This window comes from Heterocephalus glaber, unplaced genomic scaffold (assembly GCF_053883595.1).
Source record: "Heterocephalus glaber isolate CG9 unplaced genomic scaffold, H.glaber_assembly_v1.0 deba00000470, whole genome shotgun sequence".
NCBI lineage: Eukaryota > Metazoa > Chordata > Mammalia > Rodentia > Bathyergidae > Heterocephalus > Heterocephalus glaber.
In genome coordinates this window covers 17,464,053-17,488,658 of record NW_028258145.1, presented here as the reverse complement: position 1 = coordinate 17,488,658, position 24,606 = coordinate 17,464,053, and the positions used below count along the sequence as shown (strand labels likewise).

Genomic DNA, 24,606 nt, shown 5'->3' with positions numbered 1-24,606 from the left:
ACACACCTCCTCTCTTCCTTCCCTTCTCCTCTGTTCTCTGGTCCTGCACTGGGGGTGCAAAGTGCTAACTCGCATCCTGAGCTTGTAGGAAGGTCAGACAAGACAGGAATCACAGGATTTTGGAATCATTCCACAGTGGAAAACACTTTTTGTCTATTGAATCAGGCAGGAGTGGGTAGCCTGGGGAGTGCAGATCAAAACAACACTGGGCTTGCCTCCTACTCCAGAAAGAATGGCTATCATCAAGACAGCAAACAGTTACCAATGCTGGCCAAGCTACTGGGAGGAAGGAACCCTTCTGCATTGTTAGAAGGAGTGTCAGCACCTATAACCACGATGCAAATCAGTGTGGAGATGCCTCCAAATCAAAAAATGGAAATTCCATTTGAGCCAGTGTTACATCTCATAAGAATGAGTTAAAGTCATCACTGGGCTGGGGTGGAGCATAGAGAGGCGGGCACTGGGGTGCGGGAGGGGCACTGGGGCAGGGGGAGTACTTAGCCTCCCTCGCTGGTCTCCTCACCACTCAGCCTTGGTCCTCTGGCATCCCAGCCTCTCGGAGTGCCCACCTAGCACACCTGGGAGCCCGGAGAGTTCGAGCCACCAGTGCTGCTGGTGCCATGGACAACCCAGAGAAAGAGCGCATCACACAGCTGCTGCTGCTTAGCTTCATCGAAAGCTTCACTAACCATAGTTTCCATAAAGAGCTGGAGACGGTGGCCAAGATACTGGACCTGCAAGGTTCCGAGGAGGATGGCGAGTATCTCATGGAGCTCAATGGGGCCGGCCAGCCCAGTGTGACAAGGTCAACCGTGGTGAAATTGGGAATAGTACTCGCCCATCGTGGGGAGAACATGGAAAGCAGAATTGATCTCAGTCACGTGAGCAAGGTGCATGAGATTTTGACGAACCCAAGTCTGTCAGAGGATGACAGAATGCGATGCCTGGTGGCCACGCTAGAACAGATAATGCCGTACTTCCCTGAACACGAGAAGAATGAACGGAACATGCTGATCCTGTCCATGCAGATGGCCAAAAAGTCAGCTCAACACATGCCGAACCTGCTGTTTGAAATCGTTGAGGTTTTTGGGAAACTTATCCAGAAACTCTGCCCCTGTCTGACGGACTTAATCAACAGTGAGATGCACTGAATGGATGGCATCCCAGAAGTTGGCCTGGCCAAAGCCTCACTTGGTGACAGCAGCAGAGTTGCCCCACAGGAGAAGGTACTCTGGCCATGTACAGGGATGGTTTGGAGGAGACCGGGCCTGGACAGCAGCCTTTCCTCGCTCTCTTCATGACCACGTGTTAAGCTGGCTACTCTTTGAGAAAAATCTACCCTGATGTACTTGGATGAAATAATGACAACTTGCTGATTTCAAAATAGGTTTTCCTGGCCCTTTCTACCTCTGCACTTTGTGCCCTGTTGTGATTTCACCTTACTGCAACCTCGGCACATAGGTGTGAAGCTTTTTCAGCTTGATTTCCCTACACTTGAGTCAGGAAGGATCAGAGGCAATCAAAAGGGTGAAGGTGACATAAGGGCCCGTGGCAACTGCTGTTTCCAAGGCAGATACTGAAATGGACCTTTTCTCTTTCCAATAAATGAAGACTTTGAAAAAGACTTGAAGCTGCTGGTCGCCAACAGTGCTGCAGACTTCCTCTTCACAGCCTTGTATCTTCAGTTTTCCAGCAGGGCCCTCAGCTCCTCCATGTCCAGAAGCTGAAGAGAATGGACTTCCTGCTTCTACAACCAAAGCTCTCAGAGACTACAAATTCAGTCCCTAAGTGATCTCCTTTCCTGGGGACATTGTCACGATACAAGGACAGATCCTGCTGGTTTAGGAAAGGCCACATTAACCAAAGGCAAAGCTTCCGTGTAGAAACAGCGCAGCCCTGGCCTGTGGCTCGGCCTGCAAACCCCTGCTAGGGTTTGGTTTGCAAGTGTGGGTGCTGGGTCCCTGTCACATGAGTCACCTCAACCTGTAAGCCCTTGTGATTGCGAATAGGATGCTTGGGGCAAGCTCATGGACTAGAGGCATGAACTCTCATAAATAAGTTCTTGTTACCTAAAAATAAAATTAAAAAAAAAAAAGACCAGATGGTAGAATGTGTCTAGGTTGTTTCTGCGTCCTCTATTTTGTTCCTTTGACCCACGTTTCTGGTTTTGGCCAGTACCTTGCTGCTTTTATCAGTGCACTTGTACAAGGTAACTTGAAATCTAGGATTGGGATGCCTCCAGGTTTGTTCTTCTTGCTCAAGATGGATTTTTGCTTTTCTGGGTCTCTTCTGGTTCTATGTGAATTTTAGGACTGTTTTCTTGATTTCAAGATCGTGGTCATTCTTTCTGAACTAAGGTGGAATCTCAGTGTTGTTTTCACTTGCATATCTCTGGGGCCAGAGATGTTGAACATTTTGCTTGGGATTTTTGACCATTTGTAGTTCTCCTGAAATTTTTCCATTCCTTTCACTTGCCCATATTTTAACTGGATCTTTCATTTTGGAGTCCTCATTTTTTAGTTTTCTATATTTTATATATTAGTCCTATAGCTGAGGACTGGCTGGCCATGATTTTTTCCCATTCTGTCGGTTGTGTCTTCAATGTGTTGGCTGGGTGTTTCTTTCATGTTCAAATGCTTTTTAATTGGACATAATCCCTCCCACTTGCTGCTTCCTGGTGCTATTACTTGTGCAACTTGGGTTCTGTTCACAAAGTCCTTGCCTGTGTCTGTGACTTCCAGAGGTTTACCCATTTTATTCTCCTGCACGTTGTTTCTGTTTTAACCTTTACATCTCTGATGCATTGAGAATGTAGTTTAGCACATGGTGCGGGTTATGTGTCTGGGTTCCATTTGTACCTGTGCAGAGCCAGTTTTCCCAGCACCATTTTGCTCAAGAGGCTGTCTTTCCTCCGGTGTATTTTTCTGGCCCTTTGATCAAAGATCCGATGGCTGAGTGTGTCTGGTGTTGTTTCTGCATCCCCCCTTGTGTTCCATTGACGAACATGCCTGTTTTTGTCCTAATACCATGCTGTTTTTATCCCTGTAGTTTGGTAGTATACCTTGCTTTCCAGACAAGATCTGGGCATGTAGCCCAGGGGGGCCTTGAACTTGCAGTCACCCTGCCTTCGCCTCCCAAATGTGGGGATTGCAGATGGGCCCCACAACACACATCTGACCTTATCTTTTCCTGTGTTTCTTAGCACTCTATGTTAAATTCATACAAAACAAACCAAATTCATCTATGTTAATGATTCTCACTGTCCCTGCCCTTTCCTCTTCTTACGAGGCATGTGCCCTCCTATGCTCTGAATTGATGTTCTGCCTAAAATCCTCTTCTTGGGCCAGGGATGTAGCTCAGTGGCACTGCAGCTGTCTGGTAAGCTCAAGGACCTGATTTCAATTCCTTGTACTGAAGAAAAATCAAAACAAAACCAAACGAAACCAAAAAAAACCCGACAACAAAACCTCCTTCTTGGTCTCCTTCTCTGTGAATTGTCCACTGTCTCTGGACAGGCCCTTGGTTGCCTCATACCACGCCCACAATTTTTTGCTCACATATTTACAAAACATGTTTTTTCAATGTATCCCACTCAGGTCATTACTAACATCTTCCTAAAGCTTGGATTCCTTGTGAAGTTCTGTGAAGAATCTGGGCCTATATTAAAGGTCCTGGTGGTCATTGGACTTGGCTGAGTAGAGCACGGTGAGTGTGGAGAGACAGGATGTTGTGGGCTGACAGCCATGATTATCTGGGCCATCTGTGACTCTTGAGGGTCCAGTTACCTTAGCTTTGCTATGGGAGCTGACATCCTGCTGACTGACAGGTACACTTCTGAGAATGTTTCCTTCAGCTTAGGGGACCCCCAGCTTCCACCAACCCAAAAGCTAAAGGTGCTAAGGAGGCAGCACAGGAACCCGGAAGTGATGGAAGATGCCTGTCATCTCAATGCTGGGTGGCGGCGGCAGGGGGGTGACAGTGAGTTCAAGGCCAGCCTCAACTACATAGGGAAACCCTGTCTAAAAAGCCAAAAGAAGAGGTCCAGAAGCCACGTCTCTATTTCATGTGGTCACGTGCAAGGCATGTGTCATCGTCACCGTCGTAATTCTGTGTCCCGGCAGTGGCTGCCACCCAGCGAGTGTCCGTCCCAGGACCTGCTGGCCGTCTCGCTGCATGTGCACTCAGGACCCCAATGCAAGGGGCCCTGTGCCCAGGAAAGGACCAGATTCTCCAGAATCCATTGTCGCCAGGGTCCACATGATCCAGTTCAGGACTTTGGAATGCGAGGAGAGCGTCCCAAAGTCTCCTCCAGAGAGAAGGAAATTCCCTCCTCACTCCTCATCCTTCCTTCTGCCCAGAACAACAGCTGTCACTGCAAGAGCCACATAAACAGTCAGAGATCTCTGGTCCCCACTGCCCAGAAAGGCTCAGTCATAATGCTGCTTTCTCTACATCCAGACTTCTTTTACTCTCCCAGGAAATATAAGCTGGGTGTGGTGATGCACAACTGGAATTGCAACACTCAGGAGGCTGAGGCAGGTGGAACACCATGTGTTTGAGGCCAGCCTTGGCTGCATAGTGATTTCAAGACCGTCCTAACTGCATGGAGAGACCATGTCTCATTAACCAAACAGGAAAACAAACAAACAAAGACAGGAACAGAAAAGAGAAAAACTATGAGGGCCAGGGATTTAGCTCAGTGGTTTCAACACCTGCTGCACAAGTGCAGGGACCCGAGTTCGATCCCCAGTACCAAAAAAAAAAAAAAAGGGAGAAAAACTATGAGCTTAATGAAAGAAGGTACATAACATTTCAATCCCTGGGCATGGTGGAACAGATCTGTAATGGCAGCACTCAGGAGGCCAAGGGCAGAGGATCTCAAGTTCTAGGCCAGCCTGGATGACATAAGGCTATATAGGAAGGCCTCGTCTCAGAAAAATAGAAAGAAATACATTTTTATTTCGTTTTGCTTTTTACTACTTTTGACTACTTTGTAGTCAGGGCTGGTCTTGAACTCACTAGGTGGCCCAGGGTGGCCTTGAACTCACAGTAATCCTCCTTCCTCGGCTTCCCAAGTGCTGGGATAATAGGCATGGAGCACCACACATGTTCCCAAAAATTATACATTGTTATGGCTTGTGTTTAGATGTCCCAGTAAAGCCTCACGAGGTGATAGGTGGGTTTTTTTCAGAAGTGTCTGGATCTAGAGTATGTGCCACTGGGATTGATTCATGGTGCAATGCTAGGATCCAGGGCACTAGGATGAAGGGTGTCAGTGCTACCCAGCCTAGGTAACCTGGATAAGATACAAGGGACAGAGAGTGTGGTTGTCCCTAGTTGCTTTGCTAGCTTGTGTGTGCCAAGGACAGTTTCTTCTCTGCCATGCCTGCCGGCCAACCACCCTGTCTTGGTGCCAGCCAATCGTGGACTGAAACCTCTGCAAATCGTGGGGTAAATAAACCCTTTCCTCTTTAACTTTTGGTGCAGGGTATTATGTTTCAGCAACAAGACAAAGATAACCAAGACAGTACATATTCCTCAGCATGGGCCTAAGTACATTCAAAATGCATCAGTCATACAAAGATTAAAGCAGCAACAAATGTTGGAAAATAAAATAGGTAAATCTCTTGAAATCACAGACACAGGAAGGACTTTGTGAATAGAACAAAAACTGTACAAGGAATAGCACCACGAAGCAGCAAATGGGATTATATCCAATTACAAAGCTTCTGACATGGAAGAAAACAACCAACACGTTGAAGACACAACCTACAGAGTAAGAAAAGGTTTCGCCTGTTCTTCCTCAGACATTGGACCAATATATAGCACACAATAAACTCCAAAAAAGAAAAGAAAAGAAAAGAAAAGAAACACAAGGACTTCAAAATCAAAGATCCAATTAAAACACTGGCAAATGAAATGAATAGAAACATTTTGGCATTGACGCAAATGGCCAATAAATATGTGAAAAATGTTTCACATCTCTGGCATTAGAGATATGCAGGTGAAAACAACACTGAGATTCCATCTTAGTCCAGAAAGAATGGCCATGATGAAGAAATCATGAAAACACTCACATCCAGCCCCAGGAGATTTGACAAAGGGGCCAGGAGCAGTGCTGGAGGAAACACAGCCCCTGGAGCAACTGCTGCTGGGAAATCCGGCTCCCCTCAGGCTGAAGACTGAATCTAGACCCTCATCTCTCACCGTATACTAACATCAAATCAAATGCATGGAAACCTAACGCTGAAAACAGAAACCCTTACTCTGCTGGAAGATAAAATAGGTAAAACTCCTGAAGAGACAGGCACAGGGGAGGCCCTTATGAGCAGAACCCCAATTGCACAAGAAATATCATGAAGAATCAACACATGGGATCATATCAAATTAAAAAGCTTTGCCTACCAAATGAAACAAGCCAAGGACTTAAGAGACCATCGACAGAAGCAGAAAGAAAGTTTTTTGTGCCTTTCTCCTTGGTGAGAAGTGTAACATCTGGAATGTATAAAGAACTCCACAAAATGAAACCCCAAAAGATAAAAGAATTTTAAACATGAGACATTAGAATGAATAGATACTTCTCAGAAGAAGTACGGATGGGCAATAGCTACATGAAAAAATGTTCAACATCACTGGCCATAAGAGAAATTCAACTTAAAACAACTCAGATTCCTTCTCACTGCAGAAAGAATGGCCATCATCAAGACATTAAATAATAGCAAATTCCAGGAGGCTGCAAAGGGAATAGGAACCCTTCTACACTGTGACAGGAAAACAAACTAGCAGAACTATGTAAATCAATGTGGAGATTCCTCAAAGAAGAACATCTAGAAAGTCCTGTGACCCAGCTCCCCTCCTTCAAGTATCTTCCCAGAGGAGTTAAACACACTACATTCCAGTGATCCAGGCAGATGCATGTTCATAGCAGCACAATTCTTAATAGCTGAATTTTGGAAGGGGGAAGGGGCCTATACGTCCGTCAACAGATGAATGGGTAAAGAAAATGGAGTACTGACACGCAATGGAGTACTACTTTGCTATAAACCTGGGTAAACTCGAGTCATTCTTAAGAAAATGGATACAAGTTGAGACCATGATGTCAAGTGCACTAAATCAGACACACCAGCTTAAATATAGTATGGCATGGTTACTCTCATACAGCAATCTCAAATTTGAATAAAAAACAAAGTAAAAGATAGACAATAATAAGAAGGGAGACAGATCTTTCTTAAATGGCAAGGGGATCAAAGAATGGAGGAAGGGATAGGAGAGAAGGTATGTAGAAAGGAATGAAGATGTGCTATGTACATGTACCAATGCCCCACAATGGAAACATAATGTACTGCAAAGACACACTAAGAACAGTCAATCAATCAATCAATCAATCAATATGTGTGCATTCTATTCTGCCCAGCTATTCCCTTTCACGATGTCTTGCCCAAAGTGTACAAGACATGGGAGCTTCGGTCCTCACGAGATCCACTCTTACTCTGGGAATGTAGCATTGGGCTGGATCCCTCCTCCCTGCCCCCTTTGGGTGGCCCTGTTCCCCCACAGTGGGGACCCTGTCTAACGTTGCTCCCTGACTCCCACACTGCCCCCAGGCCTCTGCGGGTGAGGCTGGGCTCTGGGGCTGTGTGTCAGGGTCTCACCTCCAACCAGGGATGAGCATGACTGCCATCAGCAGCCTTGCTGTGGGACTGACTGGGGAGCGGTGTCAAGGCACAGGTAGGAGCTGAAATCATTCCCAGGCTTCCAGCCCGGGAGGTGGAAGAAAGACAAAATCCATGAGAAACACTGAACTGCGAAGCCAGTTTTTGTGGCACAACAGTGAGTCCCTCAGCAGGGGGACTCAAGGTCATCAGGCAGATGCGGTGTGGAGTTGAGGTCACTGCTCAATCTGAGGAGGGAAAGGAGAGGACTGTGATGAGACATCTGGGGACCTCTCTGTCCACCCCTGGGCCCAAATAAATTCCCTAGAGAGGATCATCTGGAGCAGACTCTCCAACAGAGGGCTCTCTCTCAGGTCCCCATGGATTTTCCTCCTGGCCCTGTCAGGAGTGGGGAGCAGGGAACAGGCAGGGGCAGAAGGATATGACCTCATTTTCATACAGGTCCCATACAGAATTCTATTTCTATTTCTTTCCTTTTCCATTTCCTTTTTGTTTGGTATCAGGGATGGAACTCAGGATCTTGCACTTGCAAGGCAGGGGCAGTGGCACTAAGCTAAATCCCTGGCCCTCTTCTTGCTTTTTTGGAGAAGGGGTCTCACTGTGTAACCCAGGCTGGTCATGAACTCACTATGTAGCCAAGGCTGGCCTCAAACTCATAGCGATCCTCCCACCTCAGCTTCCCGAGTGCTGGGATTACAGTCATGCACCACCACTCCTGGCTGCCCCATGTGGACTCTCATCCTATCTCCTAATGGGATTGGACTTTCAGTCACAGAGAAGCCCTGTCTCCTCTCTGTCCAATCTAGTAGCAGCAAGAACAGAAGCTTACTGTGGACATTCATCTCCTAGCCCAGGAACTAAGGGAGCCTTTCTCTGCCTGTCCTCTCCCTTTGTTTCTGCCCTCATGACTCAACAACGCATGTGCTGGGTAGAGAGAGCCTCACACTAAGAAGCAGAACCCCTACACTTCACCCTCCTGTTTTCTAGCTCTAGTAGAACCTCGGGGACGCTTTATCTGGAGAGGCAACGTTTTTCTCTATTTTTGTCAGTGCTAATGATTGAGCCCCGCATCTCTTGCATGCTAGACCAGCCTCTGGCCACTGAGCTTCATCCTCAGCCCAGAGACTCACTTCCTAAGACTGCCACCCTGTAGGTCTCCATGACAACGGGAGGGGCCGAGCCTGGCAAACATGAGACCACCCCCACCACACACCCCTGGGCCTGGTTGGGCAGGAGTCTGCTCCCAGACCAAGCCTGGAACCTTATATACCCTACTTGCCAGTTAAGAGTTTTAAAGCCGGGGGCATAGGGTGCACGCCTCTAATCCCAGCACTCTAGAGGCCTAGGCAGGAGGATCGCAGGAAGTTCGAGGCCAGCCTGGGCTACATAGTGAGACCTTGTCTCAAAAAACCCAAAAACCAGAAAACAAAAACCAAAGAAACAAAAAAACCCCAAAACCAAAACATACAAACAAACACCAAACGACCTTCCCTATTCAAGGGCTAACACCTGGGTCCGATGAGAGCAATAAATCTCTTGCCCAGGGTTTTTGCATGCATCTTTGAGACAAATGTATTTCTCCATGGAAAACCTCAAGAACAACAAAAAAGCACCAGAAATTATTGTGTCTTCCCTTCTCAGATGCATCAAAATGACAAACAGAGGGATTGCTTTAAAAACATATCACAAGGGAACAACAAGAATTCCCACTTTGGAGCAGGGAGCAGGCAAATGCTGTGGCCTTGTGTCTCAGGGGGCAATGCTCAGCAGGGATGAGGGCTCCATTCAACCTCCAGCACTGAAACCTTAAAAAATGTTTTGTAAGCCAGAAACCAGCAACAACTGAATGAGCCCACTCAAGAAGGCCCAAACTTGTCACCCTTGGGAAATCCCAATCTTGTCACCCTTGGGAAATCCCAGGAACGCCCTTGGACACCACAGAAACCTCAGAAGCTATGGCTGGGAGCACAGGGCCCCAGTGAAAGTAAGGCTAAGCCTGGGCCCCCAAAGAGAATGACACATAAATGTCCATTCAAGCTGGAGCCAGAGATAGCTACCTGGAATTCTAGCTACCTGGAATTCTAGCTACCTGGGAGCCTGAGGCAGGAAAATCACAAGTTCAAGGTCAGTCTGGGCAATTTAGCAAGGCTCTGTCTCAGAATAATAAAAAAAAAAAAAAATACGGGGTGAGGGATTTAGCTCAGTGGTTTCATCGCCTGCTGCACAAGCACAAGGACCGAGTTTGATCGCTGGTACCAAAAAACCCCCAAAAAACAAAACAAACTAGAAAAAAATAAAAAATAAAAAGAGCTGGAGGTGTAGCTCAGTGACAGAGTGTTAGTCTAGTATGTGTGAGGCCCTGAGTTCCATCACCAGCATACTGTTAATAAAGAAAGGTATGCTTAAGGAGCAGTTAAGGGCTGGTGATTTATCTCAGTGGTGGAGCACTTGGCCAGCACAGATGGGGCCGGCCTGTGACTCCCATCACAGGGCGAAGAAAAAGACCAGTTAGAGCTTTACAGAGTGACTGTCTCTCCTCCACACAAGCAAAAGACAGGAGGCTTCCACTAAGAAAGGACAAGATAGGTTTGCTGCACTGGGAGACACCAGGCCCTGTTAGTGTTAGTGTTAGGGCACTGACAGCAGATTGGAAGCAGAGGTCTAAGCAGGGTCCCCTTGCCCGTCACGTAAGCACAGGACATGTCCTCCCCCAGGCAGCAGCGGGCACTTCCTCTGCCCATCAGTCTCACTCCCTCTGGGCAAGAGATTGCATGAAACATCTGCAGAAAATCTGACCATGCCAGGAGGAGAAGAAAAAGCCCTAGGGATACTGACTGACCTCAGAGGTCCCCCAGTGAAGCAGCGCAGCCCCATCTCTCCACAGTGAATTCCCCAGGTGACAAGCCCCAGGCGGGGAAAAGCCCCAACCCACAGCTCTGCCCCGCCCTCCCTCTGCAGTGCGGTAGCAGAGCAGAGTCCCCGGATGGGGTCCGAGGGAGATCCCAAGACCTCCCTACGGAACAGGCCTGAGGAGCAACCCAGCAGATGGGACCAGGTCAAGGCCCTCCAGAGAGTCCTCAAGATGAGGAGCTGAGAACCACCATGGTGTTTGTGCCTGAGCAGATTTCTACCACTCTGGGGAGTGGGCTCGCTTGGGGTGTAGTTAGCAGTGCAGTCATAGAGCAGTGAGATGCCTAGTTCTGGCAACAAGAGAGAATTGTCCGGGAAAGGGAACATAATCCCCTGGATGCTGGGGAGGTTGGGAAGTGGCCAGGCACGACCCATCTTTGCCTGCCATAGCAGAGCACTGAAGTCTCCCATGGGTGCCCGGAGCCATAGCACCCGTCCTGCAATAAATTCTCCCTTTTGCTTAAGCTCTTCAGGTTGTCTTCTGTGCCTTGAACCTGGGATACAGCTATGATGTGACCTCATGGTGATCCTCCTGCCTCAGCCTCCCCAACACCCCCCCGCACCCCACCCCCCCGCCCAGTGCGGGGATTACGTGTGTGCACTGCTAAGCCCCGCCAGTGCATATCCTCTCCACAGTCAGCCTTCTTCCCCTCTTCTCTTTACACCCTACCTGGCCTTCCTGCCAGTTACCAAAGCTCTACCTCCTGGGAGGGAGGTGGTGTCCTGGCCATTCCTGTGGCACAGTGAAAGACGTTGAGAGACCCTGACAGAGGGAGCTGCCTGGCTGTCCCCAGGGAGAAGGGTGAGGAGCAGGGCCCTGAGTTTCTGGCCTGAAGTGTGATTCCACCGGTCTCCCTTTTCGGGACACCTGACACACCTCCTCTCTTCCTTCCCTTCTCCTCTGTTCTCTGGTCCTGCACTGGGGGTGCAAAGTGCTAACTCGCATCCTGAGCTTGTAGGAAGGTCAGACAAGACAGGAATCACAGGATTTTGGAATCATTCCACAGTGGAAAACACTTTTTGTCTATTGAATCAGGCAGGAGTGGGTAGCCTGGGGAGTGCAGATCAAAACAACACTGGGCTTGCCTCCTACTCCAGAAAGAATGGCTATCATCAAGACAGCAAACAGTTACCAATGCTGGCCAAGCTACTGGGAGGAAGGAACCCTTCTGCATTGTTAGAAGGAGTGTCAGCACCTATAACCACGATGCAAATCAGTGTGGAGATGCCTCCAAATCAAAAAATGGAAATTCCATTTGAGCCAGTGTTACATCTCATAAGAATGAGTTAAAGTCATCACTGGGCTGGGGCGGAGCATAGAGAGGCGGGCACTGGGGTGCGGGAGGGGCACTGGGGCAGGGGGAGTACTTAGCCTCCCTCGCTGGTCTCCTCACCACTCAGCCTTGGTCCTCTGGCATCCCAGCCTCTCGGAGTGCCCACCTAGCACACCTGGGAGCCCGGAGAGTTCGAGCCACCAGTGCTGCTGGTGCCATGGACAACCCAGAGAAAGAGCGCATCACACAGCTGCTGCTGCTTAGCTTCATCGAAAGCTTCACTAACCATAGTTTCCATAAAGAGCTGGAGACGGTGGCCAAGATACTGGACCTGCAAGGTTCCGAGGAGGATGGCGAGTATCTCATGGAGCTCAATGGGGCCGGCCAGCCCAGTGTGACAAGGTCAACCGTGGTGAAATTGGGAATAGTACTCGCCCATCGTGGGGAGAACATGGAAAGCAGAATTGATCTCAGTCACGTGAGCAAGGTGCATGAGATTTTGACGAACCCAAGTCTGTCAGAGGATGACAGAATGCGATGCCTGGTGGCCACGCTAGAACAGATAATGCCGTACTTCCCTGAACACGAGAAGAATGAACGGAACATGCTGATCCTGTCCATGCAGATGGCCAAAAAGTCAGCTCAACACATGCCGAACCTGCTGTTTGAAATCGTTGAGGTTTTTGGGAAACTTATCCAGAAACTCTGCCCCTGTCTGACGGACTTAATCAACAGTGAGATGCACTGAATGGATGGCATCCCAGAAGTTGGCCTGGCCAAAGCCTCACTTGGTGACAGCAGCAGAGTTGCCCCACAGGAGAAGGTACTCTGGCCATGTACAGGGATGGTTTGAAGGAGACCGGGCCTGGACAGCAGCCTTTCCTCGCTCTCTTCATGACCACGTGTTAAGCTGGCTACTCTTTGAGAAAAATCTACCCTGATGTACTTGGATGAAATAATGACAACTTGCTGATTTCAAAATAGGTTTTCCTGGCCCTTTCTACCTCTGCACTTTGTGCCCTGTTGTGATTTCACCTTACTGCAACCTCGGCACATAGGTGTGAAGCTTTTTCAGCTTGATTTCCCTACACTTGAGTCAGGAAGGATCAGAGGCAATCAAAAGGGTGAAGGTGACATAAGGGCCCGTGGCAACTGCTGTTTCCAAGGCAGATACTGAAATGGACCTTTTCTCTTTCCAATAAATGAAGACTTTGAAAAAGACTTGAAGCTGCTGGTCGCCAACAGTGCTGCAGACTTCCTCTTCACAGCCTTGTATCTTCAGTTTTCCAGCAGGGCCCTCAGCTCCTCCATGTCCAGAAGCTGAAGAGAATGGACTTCCTGCTTCTACAACCAAAGCTCTCAGAGACTACAAATTCAGTCCCTAAGTGATCTCCTTTCCTGGGGACATTGTCACGATACAAGGACAGATCCTGCTGGTTTAGGAAAGGCCACATTAACCAAAGGCAAAGCTTCCGTGTAGAAACAGCGCAGCCCTGGCCTGTGGCTCGGCCTGCAAACCCCTGCTAGGGTTTGGTTTGCAAGTGTGGGTGCTGGGTCCCTGTCACATGAGTCACCTCAACCTGTAAGCCCTTGTGATTGCGAATAGGATGCTTGGGGCAAGCTCATGGACTAGAGGCATGAACTCTCATAAATAAGTTCTTGTTACCTAAAAATAAAATTAAAAAAAAAAAAGACCAGATGGTAGAATGTGTCTAGGTTGTTTCTGCGTCCTCTATTTTGTTCCTTTGACCCACGTTTCTGGTTTTGGCCAGTACCTTGCTGCTTTTATCAGTGCACTTGTACAAGGTAACTTGAAATCTAGGATTGGGATGCCTCCAGGTTTGTTCTTCTTGCTCAAGATGGATTTTTGCTTTTCTGGGTCTCTTCTGGTTCTATGTGAATTTTAGGACTGTTTTCTTGATTTCAAGATCGTGGTCATTCTTTCTGAACTAAGGTGGAATCTCAGTGTTGTTTTCACTTGCATATCTCTGGGGCCAGAGATGTTGAACATTTTGCTTGGGATTTTTGACCATTTGTAGTTCTCCTGAAATTTTTCCATTCCTTTCACTTGCCCATATTTTAACTGGATCTTTCATTTTGGAGTCCTCATTTTTTAGTTTTCTATATTTTATATATTAGTCCTATAGCTGAGGACTGGCTGGCCATGATTTTTTCCCATTCTGTCGGTTGTGTCTTCAATGTGTTGGCTGGGTGTTTCTTTCATGTTCAAATGCTTTTTAATTGGACATAATCCCTCCCACTTGCTGCTTCCTGGTGCTATTACTTGTGCAACTTGGGTTCTGTTCACAAAGTCCTTGCCTGTGTCTGTGACTTCCAGAGGTTTACCCATTTTATTCTCCTGCACGTTGTTTCTGTTTTAACCTTTACATCTCTGATGCATTGAGAATGTAGTTTAGCACATGGTGTGGGTTATGTGTCTGGGTTCCATTTGTACCTGTGCAGAGCCAGTTTTCCCAGCACCATTTTGCTCAAGAGGCTGTCTTTCCTCCGGTGTATTTTTCTGGCCCTTTGATCAAAGATCCGATGGCTGAGTGTGTCTGGTGTTGTTTCTGCATCCCCCCTTGTGTTCCATTGACGAACATGCCTGTTTTTGTCCTAATACCATGCTGTTTTTATCCCTGTAGTTTGGTAGTATACCTTGCTTTCCAGACAAGATCTGGGCATGTAGCCCAGGGGGGCCTTGAACTTGCAGTCACCCTGCCTTCGCCTCCCAAATGTGGGGATTGCAGATGGGCCCCACAACACACATCTGACCTTATCTTTTCCTGTGTTTCTTAGCACTCTATGTTAAATTCATACAAAACAAACCAAATTCATCTATGTTAATGATTCTCACTGTCCCTGCCCTTTCCTCTTCTTACGAGGCATGTGCCCTCCTATGCTCTGAATTGATGTTCTGCCTAAAATCCTCTTCTTGGGCCAGGGATGTAGCTCAGTGGCACTGCAGCTGTCTGGTAAGCTCAAGGACCTGATTTCAATTCCTTGTACTGAAGAAAAATCAAAACAAAACCAAACGAAACCAAAAAAAACCCGACAACAAAACCTCCTTCTTGGTCTCCTTCTCTGTGAATTGTCCACTGTCTCTGGACAGGCCCTTGGTTGCCTCATACCACGCCCACAATTTTTTGCTCACATATTTACAAAACATGTTTTTTCAATGTATCCCACTCAGGTCATTACTAACATCTTCCTAAAGCTTGGATTCCTTGTGAAGTTCTGTGAAGAATCTGGGCCTATATTAAAGGTCCTGGTGGTCACTGGACTTGGCTGAGTAGAGCACGGTGAGTGTGGAGAGACAGGATGTTGTGGGCTGACAGCCATGATTATCTGGGCCATCTGTGACTCTTGAGGGTCCAGTTACCTTAGCTTTGCTATGGGAGCTGACATCCTGCTGACTGACAGGTACACTTCTGAGAATGTTTCCTTCAGCTTAGGGGACCCCCGGCTTCCACCAACCCAAAAGCTAAAGGTGCTAAGGAGGCAGCACAGGAACCCGGAAGTGATGGAAGATGCCTGTCATCTCAATGCTGGGTGGCGGCGGCAGGGGGGTGACAGTGAGTTCAAGGCCAGCCTCAACTACATAGGGAAACCCTGTCTAAAAAGCCAAAAGAAGAGGTCCAGAAGCCACGTCTCTATTTCATGTGGTCACGTGCAAGGCATGTGTCATCGTCACCGTCGTAATTCTGTGTCCCGGCAGTGGCTGCCACCCAGCGAGTGTCCGTCCCAGGACCTGCTGGCCGTCTCGCTGCATGTGCACTCAGGACCCCAATGCAAGGGGCCCTGTGCCCAGGAAAGGACCAGATTCTCCAGAATCCATTGTCGCCAGGGTCCACATGATCCAGTTCAGGACTTTGGAATGCGAGGAGAGCGTCCCAAAGTCTCCTCCAGAGAGAAGGAAATTCCCTCCTCACTCCTCATCCTTCCTTCTGCCCAGAACGACAGCTGTCACTGCAAGAGCCACATAAACAGTCAGAGATCTCTGGTCCCCACTGCCCAGAAAGGCTCAGTCATAATGCTGCTTTCTCTACATCCAGACTTCTTTTACTCTCCCAGGAAATATAAGCTGGGTGTGGTGATGCACAACTGGAATTGCAACACTCAGGAGGCTGAGGCAGGTGGAACACCATGTGTTTGAGGCCAGCCTTGGCTGCATAGTGATTTCAAGACCGTCCTAACTGCATGGAGAGACCATGTCTCATTAACCAAACAGGAAAACAAACAAACAAAGACAGGAACAGAAAAGAGAAAAACTATGAGGGCCAGGGATTTAGCTCAGTGGTTTCAACACCTGCTGCACAAGTGCAGGGACCCGAGTTCGATCCCCAGTACCAAAAAAAAAAAAAAAGGGAGAAAAACTATGAGCTTAATGAAAGAAGGTACATAACATTTCAATCCCTGGGCATGGTGGAACAGATCTGTAATGGCAGCACTCAGGAGGCCAAGGGCAGAGGATCTCAAGTTCTAGGCCAGCCTGGATGACATAAGGCTATATAGGAAGGCCTCGTCTCAGAAAAATAGAAAGAAATACATTTTTATTTCGTTTTGCTTTTTACTACTTTTGACTACTTTGTAGTCAGGGCTGGTCTTGAACTCACTAGGTGGCCCAGGGTGGCCTTGAACTCACAGTAATCCTCCTTCCTCGGCTTCCCAAGTGCTGGGATAATAGGCATGGAGCACCACACATGTTCCCAAAAATTATACATTGTTATGGCTTGTGTTTAGATGTCCCAGTAAAGCCTCACGAGGTGATAGGTGGGTTTTTTTCAGAAGTGTCTGGATCTAGAGTATGTGCCACTGGGATTGATTCATGGTGCAATGCTAGGATCCAGGGCACTAGGATGAAGGGTGTCAGTGCTACCCAGCCTAGGTAACCTGGATAAGATACAAGGGACAGAGAGTGTGGTTGTCCCTAGTTGCTTTGCTAGCTTGTGTGTGCCAAGGACAGTTTCTTCTCTGCCATGCCTGCCGGCCAACCACCCTGTCTTGGTGCCAGCCAATCGTGGACTGAAACCTCTGCAAATCGTGGGGTAAATAAACCCTTTCCTCTTTAACTTTTGGTGCAGGGTATTATGTTTCAGCAACAAGACAAAGATAACCAAGACAGTACATATTCCTCAGCATGGGCCTAAGTACATTCAAAATGCATCAGTCATACAAAGATTAAAGCAGCAACAAATGTTGGAAAATAAAATAGGTAAATCTCTTGAAATCACAGACACAGGAAGGACTTTGTGAATAGAACAAAAACTGTACAAGGAATAGCACCACGAAGCAGCAAATGGGATTATATCCAATTACAAAGCTTCTGACATGGAAGAAAACAACCAACACGTTGAAGACACAACCTACAGAGTAAGAAAAGGTTTCGCCTGTTCTTCCTCAGACATTGGACCAATATATAGCACACAATAAACTCCAAAAAAGAAAAGAAAAGAAAAGAAAAGAAACACAAGGACTTCAAAATCAAAGATCCAATTAAAACACTGGCAAATGAAATGAATAGAAACATTTTGGCATTGACGCAAATGGCCAATAAATATGTGAAAAATGTTTCACATCTCTGGCATTAGAGATATGCAGGTGAAAACAACACTGAGATTCCATCTTAGTCCAGAAAGAATGGCCATGATGAAGAAATCATGAAAACACTCACATCCAGCCCCAGGAGATTTGACAAAGGGGCCAGGAGCAGTGCTGGAGGAAACACAGCCCCTGGAGCAACTGCTGCTGGGAAATCCGGCTCCCCTCAGGCTGAAGACTGAATCTAGACCCTCATCTCTCACCGTATACTAACATCAAATCAAATGCATGGAAACCTAACGCTGAAAACAGAAACCCTTACTCTGCTGGAAGATAAAATAGGTAAAACTCCTGAAGAGACAGGCACAGGGGAGGCCCTTATGAGCAGAACCCCAATTGCACAAGAAATATCATGAAGAATCAACACATGGGATCATATCAAATTAAAAAGCTTTGCCTACCAAATGAAACAAGCCAAGGACTTAAGAGACCATCGACAGAAGCAGAAAGAAAGTTTTTTGTGCCTTTCTCCTTGGTGAGAAGTGTAACATCTGGAATGTATAAAGAACTCCACAAAATGAAACCCCAAAAGATAAAAGAATTTTAAACATGAGACATTAGAATGAATAGATACTTCTCAGAAGAAGTACGGATGGGCAATAGCTACATGAAAAAATGTTCAACATCACTGGCCATAAGAGAAATTCAACTTAAAACAACTCAGATTCCTTCTCACTGCAGAAAGAATGGCCATCATCAAGACATTAAATAATAGCAAATTCCGGGAGGCTGCAAAGGGAATAGGAACCCTTCTACACTGTGACAGGAAAACAAACTAGCAGAACTATGTAAATCAATGTGGAGATTCCTCAAAGAAGAACATCTAGAAAGTCCTGTGACCCAGCTCCCCTCCTTCAAGTATCTTCCCAGAGGAGTTAAACACACTACATTCCAGTGATCCAGGCAGATGCATGTTCATAGCAGCACAATTCTTAATAGCTGAATTTTGGAAGGGGGAAGGGACCTATACGTCCGTCAACAGATGAATGGGTAAAGAAAATGGAGTACTGACACGCAATGGAGTACTACTTTGCTATAAACCTGGGTAAACTCGAGTCATTCTTAAGAAAATGGATACAAGTTGAGACCATGATGTCAAGTGCACTAAATCAGACACACCAGCTTAAATATAGTATGGCATGGTTACTCTCATACAGCAATCTCAAATTTGAATAAAAAACAAAGTAAAAGATAGACAATAATAAGAAGGGAGACAGATCTTTCTTAAATGGCAAGGGGATCAAAGAATGGAGGAAGGGATAGGAGAGAAGGTATGTAGAAAGGAATGAAGATGTGCTATGTACATGTACCAATGCCCCACAATGGAAACATAATGTACTGCAAAGACACACTAAGAACAGTCAATCAATCAATCAATCAATCAATATGTGTGCATTCTATTCTGCCCAGCTATTCCCTTTCACGATGTCTTGCCCAAAGTGTACAAGACATGGGAGCTTCGGTCCTCACGAGATCCACTCTTACTCTGGGAATGTAGCATTGGGCTGGATCCCTCCTCCCTGCCCCCTTTGGGTGGCCCTGTTCCCCCACAGTGGGGACCCTGTCTAACGTTGCTCCCTGACTCCCACACTGCCCCCAGGCCTCTGCGGGTGAGGCTGGGCTCTGGGGCTGTGTGTCAGGGTCTCACCTCCAACCAGGGATGAGCATGACTGCCATCAGCAGCCTTGCTGTGGGACTGACTGGGGAGCGGTGTCAAGGCACAGGTAGGAGCTGAAATCATTCCCAGGCTTCCAGCCCGGGAGGTGGAAGAAAGACAAAATCCATGAGAAACACTGAACTGCGAAGCCAGTTTTTGTGGCACAACAGTGAGTCCCTCAGCAGGGGGACTCAAGGTCATCAGGCAGATGCGGTGTGGAGTTGAGGTCACTGCTCAATCTGAGGAGGGAAAGGAGAGGACTGTGATGAGACATCTGGGGACCTCTCTGTCCACCCCTGGGCCCAAATAAATTCCCTAGAGAGGATCATCTGGAGCAGACTCTCCAACAGAGGGCTCTCTCTCAGGTCCCCATGGATTTTCCTCCTGGCCCTGTCAGGAGTGGGGAGCAGGGAACAGGCAGGGGCAGAAGGATATGACCTCATTTTCATACAGGTCCCATACAGAATTCTATTTCTATTTCTTTCCTTTTCCATTTCCTTTTTGTTTGGTATCAGGGATGGAACTCAGGATCTTGCACTTGCAAGGCAGGGGCAGTGGCACTAAGCTAAATCCCTGGCCCTCTTCTTGCTTTTTTGGAGAAGGGGTCTCACTGTGTAACCCAGGCTGGTCATGAACTCACTATGTAGCCAAGGCTGGCCTCAAACTCATAGCGATCCTCCCACCTCAGCTTCCCGAGTGCTGGGATTACAGTCATGCACCACCACTCCTGGCTGCCCCATGTGGACTCTCATCCTATCTCCTAATGGGATTGGACTTTCAGTCACAGAGAAGCCCTGTCTCCTCTCTGTCCAATCTAGTAGCAGCAAGAACAGAAGCTTACTGTGGACATTCATCTCCTAGCCCAGGAACTAAGGGAGCCTTTCTCTGCCTGTCCTCTCCCTTTGTTTCTGCCCTCATGACTCAACAACGCATGTGCTGGGTAGAGAGAGCCTCACACTAAGAAGCAGAACCCCTACACTTCACCCTCCTGTTTTCTAGCTCTAGTAGAACCTCGGGGACGCTTTATCTGGAGAGGCAACGTTTTTCTCTATTTTTGTCAGTGCTAATGATTGAGCCCCGCATCTCTTGCATGCTAGACCAGCCTCTGGCCACTGAGCTTCATCCTCAGCCCAGAGACTCACTTCCTAAGACTGCCACCCTGTAGGTCTCCATGACAACGGGAGGGGCCGAGCCTGGCAAACATGAGACCACCCCCACCACACACCCCTGGGCCTGGTTGGGCAGGAGTCTGCTCCCAGACCAAGCCTGGAACCTTATATACCCTACTTGCCAGTTAAGAGTTTTAAAGCCGGGGGCATAGGGTGCACGCCTCTAATCCCAGCACTCTAGAGGCCTAGGCAGGAGGATCGCAGGAAGTTCGAGGCCAGCCTGGGCTACATAGTGAGACCTTGTCTCAAAAAACCCAAAAACCAGAAAACAAAAACCAAAGAAACAAAAAAACCCCAAAACCAAAACATACAAACAAACACCAAACGACCTTCCCTATTCAAGGGCTAACACCTGGGTCCGATGAGAGCAATAAATCTCTTGCCCAGGGTTTTTGCATGCATCTTTGAGACAAATGTATTTCTCCATGGAAAACCTCAAGAACAACAAAAAAGCACCAGAAATTATTGTGTCTTCCCTTCTCAGATGCATCAAAATGACAAACAGAGGGATTGCTTTAAAAACATATCACAAGGGAACAACAAGAATTCCCACTTTGGAGCAGGGAGCAGGCAAATGCTGTGGCCTTGTGTCTCAGGGGGCAATGCTCAGCAGGGATGAGGGCTCCATTCAACCTCCAGCACTGAAACCTTAAAAAATGTTTTGTAAGCCAGAAACCAGCAACAACTGAATGAGCCCACTCAAGAAGGCCCAAACTTGTCACCCTTGGGAAATCCCAATCTTGTCACCCTTGGGAAATCCCAGGAACGCCCTTGGACACCACAGAAACCTCAGAAGCTATGGCTGGGAGCACAGGGCCCCAGTGAAAGTAAGGCTAAGCCTGGGCCCCCAAAGAGAATGACACATAAATGTCCATTCAAGCTGGAGCCAGAGATAGCTACCTGGAATTCTAGCTACCTGGAATTCTAGCTACCTGGGAGCCTGAGGCAGGAAAATCACAAGTTCAAGGTCAGTCTGGGCAATTTAGCAAGGCTCTGTCTCAGAATAATAAAAAAAAAAAAAAATACGGGGTGAGGGATTTAGCTCAGTGGTTTCATCGCCTGCTGCACAAGCACAAGGACCGAGTTTGATCGCTGGTACCAAAAAACCCCCAAAAAACAAAACAAACTAGAAAAAAATAAAAAATAAAAAGAGCTGGAGGTGTAGCTCAGTGACAGAGTGTTAGTCTAGTATGTGTGAGGCCCTGAGTTCCATCACCAGCATACTGTTAATAAAGAAAGGTATGCTTAAGGAGCAGTTAAGGGCTGGTGATTTATCTCAGTGGTGGAGCACTTGGCCAGCACAGATGGGGCCGGCCTGTGACTCCCATCACAGGGCGAAGAAAAAGACCAGTTAGAGCTTTACAGAGTGACTGTCTCTCCTCCACACAAGCAAAAGACAGGAGGCTTCCACTAAGAAAGGACAAGATAGGTTTGCTGCACTGGGAGACACCAGGCCCTGTTAGTGTTAGTGTTAGGGCACTGACAGCAGATTGGAAGCAGAGGTCTAAGCAGGGTCCCCTTGCCCGTCACGTAAGCACAGGACATGTCCTCCCCCAGGCAGCAGCGGGCACTTCCTCTGCCCATCAGTCTCACTCCCTCTGGGCAAGAGATTGCATGAAACATCTGCAGAAAATCTGACCATGCCAGGAGGAGAAGAAAAAGCCCTAGGGATACTGACTGACCTCAGAGGTCCCCCAGTGAAGCAGCGCAGCCCCATCTCTCCACAGTGAATTCCCCAGGTGACAAGCCCCAGGCGGGGAAAAGCCCCAACCCACAGCTCTGCCCCGCCCTCCCTCTGCAGTGCGGTAGCAGAGCAGAGTCCCCGGATGGGGTCCGAGGGAGATCCCAAGACCTCCCTACGGAACAGGCCTGAGGAGCAACCCAGCAGATGGGACCAGGTCAAGGCCCTCCAGAGAGTCCTCAAGATGAGGAGCTGAGAACCACCATGGTGTTTGTGCCTGAGCAGATTTCTACCACTCTGGGGAGTGGGCTCGCTTGGGGTGTAGTTAGCAGTGCAGTCATAGAGCAGTGAGATGCCTAGTTCTGGCAACAAGAGAGAATTGTCCGGGAAAGGGAACATAATCCCCTGGATGCTGGGGAGGTTGGGAAGTGGCCAGGCACGACCCATCTTTGCCTGCCATAGCAGAGCACTGAAGTCTCCCATGGGTGCCCGGAGCCATAGCACCCGTCCTGCAATAAATTCTCCCTTTTGCTTAAGCTCTTCAGGTTGTCTTCTGTGCCTTGAACCTGGGATACAGCTATGATGTGACCTCATGGTGATCCTCCTGCCTCAGCCTCCCCAACACCCCCCCGCACCCCACCCCCCCGCCCAGTGCGGGGATTACGTGTGTGCACTGCTAAGCCCCGCCAGTGCATATCCTCTCCACAGTCAGCCTTCTTCCCCTCTTCTCTTTACACCCTACCTGGCCTTCCTGCCAGTTACCAAAGCTCTACCTCCTGGGAGGGAGGTGGTGTCCTGGCCATTCCTGTGGCACAGTGAAAGACGTTGAGAGACCCTGACAGAGGGAGCTGCCTGGCTGTCCCCAGGGAGAAGGGTGAGGAGCAGGGCCCTGAGTTTCTGGCCTGAAGTGTGATTCCACCGGTCTCCCTTTTCGGGACACCTGACACACCTCCTCTCTTCCTTCCCTTCTCCTCTGTTCTCTGGTCCTGCACTGGGGGTGCAAAGTGCTAACTCGCATCCTGAGCTTGTAGGAAGGTCAGACAAGACAGGAATCACAGGATTTTGGAATCATTCCACAGTGGAAAACACTTTTTGTCTATTGAATCAGGCAGGAGTGGGTAGCCTGGGGAGTGCAGATCAAAACAACACTGGGCTTGCCTCCTACTCCAGAAAGAATGGCTATCATCAAGACAGCAAACAGTTACCAATGCTGGCCAAGCTACTGGGAGGAAGGAACCCTTCTGCATTGTTAGAAGGAGTGTCAGCACCTATAACCACGATGCAAATCAGTGTGGAGATGCCTCCAAATCAAAAAATGGAAATTCCATTTGAGCCAGTGTTACATCTCATAAGAATGAGTTAAAGTCATCACTGGGCTGGGGCGGAGCATAGAGAGGCGGGCACTGGGGTGCGGGAGGGGCACTGGGGCAGGGGGAGTACTTAGCCTCCCTCGCTGGTCTCCTCACCACTCAGCCTTGGTCCTCTGGCATCCCAGCCTCTCGGAGTGCCCACCTAGCACACCTGGGAGCCCGGAGAGTTCGAGCCACCAGTGCTGCTGGTGCCATGGACAACCCAGAGAAAGAGCGCATCACACAGCTGCTGCTGCTTAGCTTCATCGAAAGCTTCACTAACCATAGTTTCCATAAAGAGCTGGAGACGGTGGCCAAGATACTGGACCTGCAAGGTTCCGAGGAGGATGGCGAGTATCTCATGGAGCTCAATGGGGCCGGCCAGCCCAGTGTGACAAGGTCAACCGTGGTGAAATTGGGAATAGTACTCGCCCATCGTGGGGAGAACATGGAAAGCAGAATTGATCTCAGTCACGTGAGCAAGGTGCATGAGATTTTGACGAACCCAAGTCTGTCAGAGGATGACAGAATGCGATGCCTGGTGGCCACGCTAGAACAGATAATGCCGTACTTCCCTGAACACGAGAAGAATGAACGGAACATGCTGATCCTGTCCATGCAGATGGCCAAAAAGTCAGCTCAACACATGCCGAACCTGCTGTTTGAAATCGTTGAGGTTTTTGGGAAACTTATCCAGAAACTCTGCCCCTGTCTGACGGACTTAATCAACAGTGAGATGCACTGAATGGATGGCATCCCAGAAGTTGGCCTGGCCAAAGCCTCACTTGGTGACAGCAGCAGAGTTGCCCCACAGGAGAAGGTACTCTGGCCATGTACAGGGATGGTTTGAAGGAGACCGGGCCTGGACAGCAGCCTTTCCTCGCTCTCTTCATGACCACGTGTTAAGCTGGCTACTCTTTGAGAAAAATCTACCCTGATGTACTTGGATGAAATAATGACAACTTGCTGATTTCAAAATAGGTTTTCCTGGCCCTTTCTACCTCTGCACTTTGTGCCCTGTTGTGATTTCACCTTACTGCAACCTCGGCACATAGGTGTGAAGCTTTTTCAGCTTGATTTCCCTACACTTGAGTCAGGAAGGATCAGAGGCAATCAAAAGGGTGAAGGTGACATAAGGGCCCGTGGCAACTGCTGTTTCCAAGGCAGATACTGAAATGGACCTTTTCTCTTTCCAATAAATGAAGACTTTGAAAAAGACTTGAAGCTGCTGGTCGCCAACAGTGCTGCAGACTTCCTCTTCACAGCCTTGTATCTTCAGTTTTCCAGCAGGG

At 48.2% G+C, this 24,606-nt stretch overlaps 3 protein-coding genes across 3 annotated transcripts; all 3 read left to right on the top strand.

Annotated features, from left to right (window-relative positions):
• Positions 1-620: 620 nt before the first annotated feature.
• Positions 621-1,151, top strand: LOC147829796 (BH3-interacting domain death agonist-like). Its single transcript, XM_087201898.1, has one exon. It carries the CDS (start codon positions 621-623, stop codon positions 1,149-1,151), a length of 531 nt encoding a protein of 176 aa, XP_087058024.1.
• Positions 1,152-12,074: 10,923 nt separating this feature from the next.
• LOC147829795 (BH3-interacting domain death agonist-like) lies at positions 12,075-12,605 on the top strand. The gene has a single exon (XM_087201888.1). It carries the CDS (start codon positions 12,075-12,077, stop codon positions 12,603-12,605), a length of 531 nt encoding a protein of 176 aa, XP_087058014.1.
• Positions 12,606-23,528: 10,923 nt separating this feature from the next.
• LOC101722472 (BH3-interacting domain death agonist-like) lies at positions 23,529-24,059 on the top strand. Its single transcript, XM_004875598.1, has one exon. It carries the CDS (start codon positions 23,529-23,531, stop codon positions 24,057-24,059), a length of 531 nt encoding a protein of 176 aa, XP_004875655.1.
• Positions 24,060-24,606: the final 547 nt, after the last annotated feature.

Coding starts and splice junctions, on each gene's coding strand:
- LOC147829796 (XM_087201898.1), top strand. CDS start 621: ATGGACAACCCAGAGAAAGAGCGCATCACACAGCTGCTGCTGCTTAGC.
- LOC147829795 (XM_087201888.1), top strand. CDS start 12,075: ATGGACAACCCAGAGAAAGAGCGCATCACACAGCTGCTGCTGCTTAGC.
- LOC101722472 (XM_004875598.1), top strand. CDS start 23,529: ATGGACAACCCAGAGAAAGAGCGCATCACACAGCTGCTGCTGCTTAGC.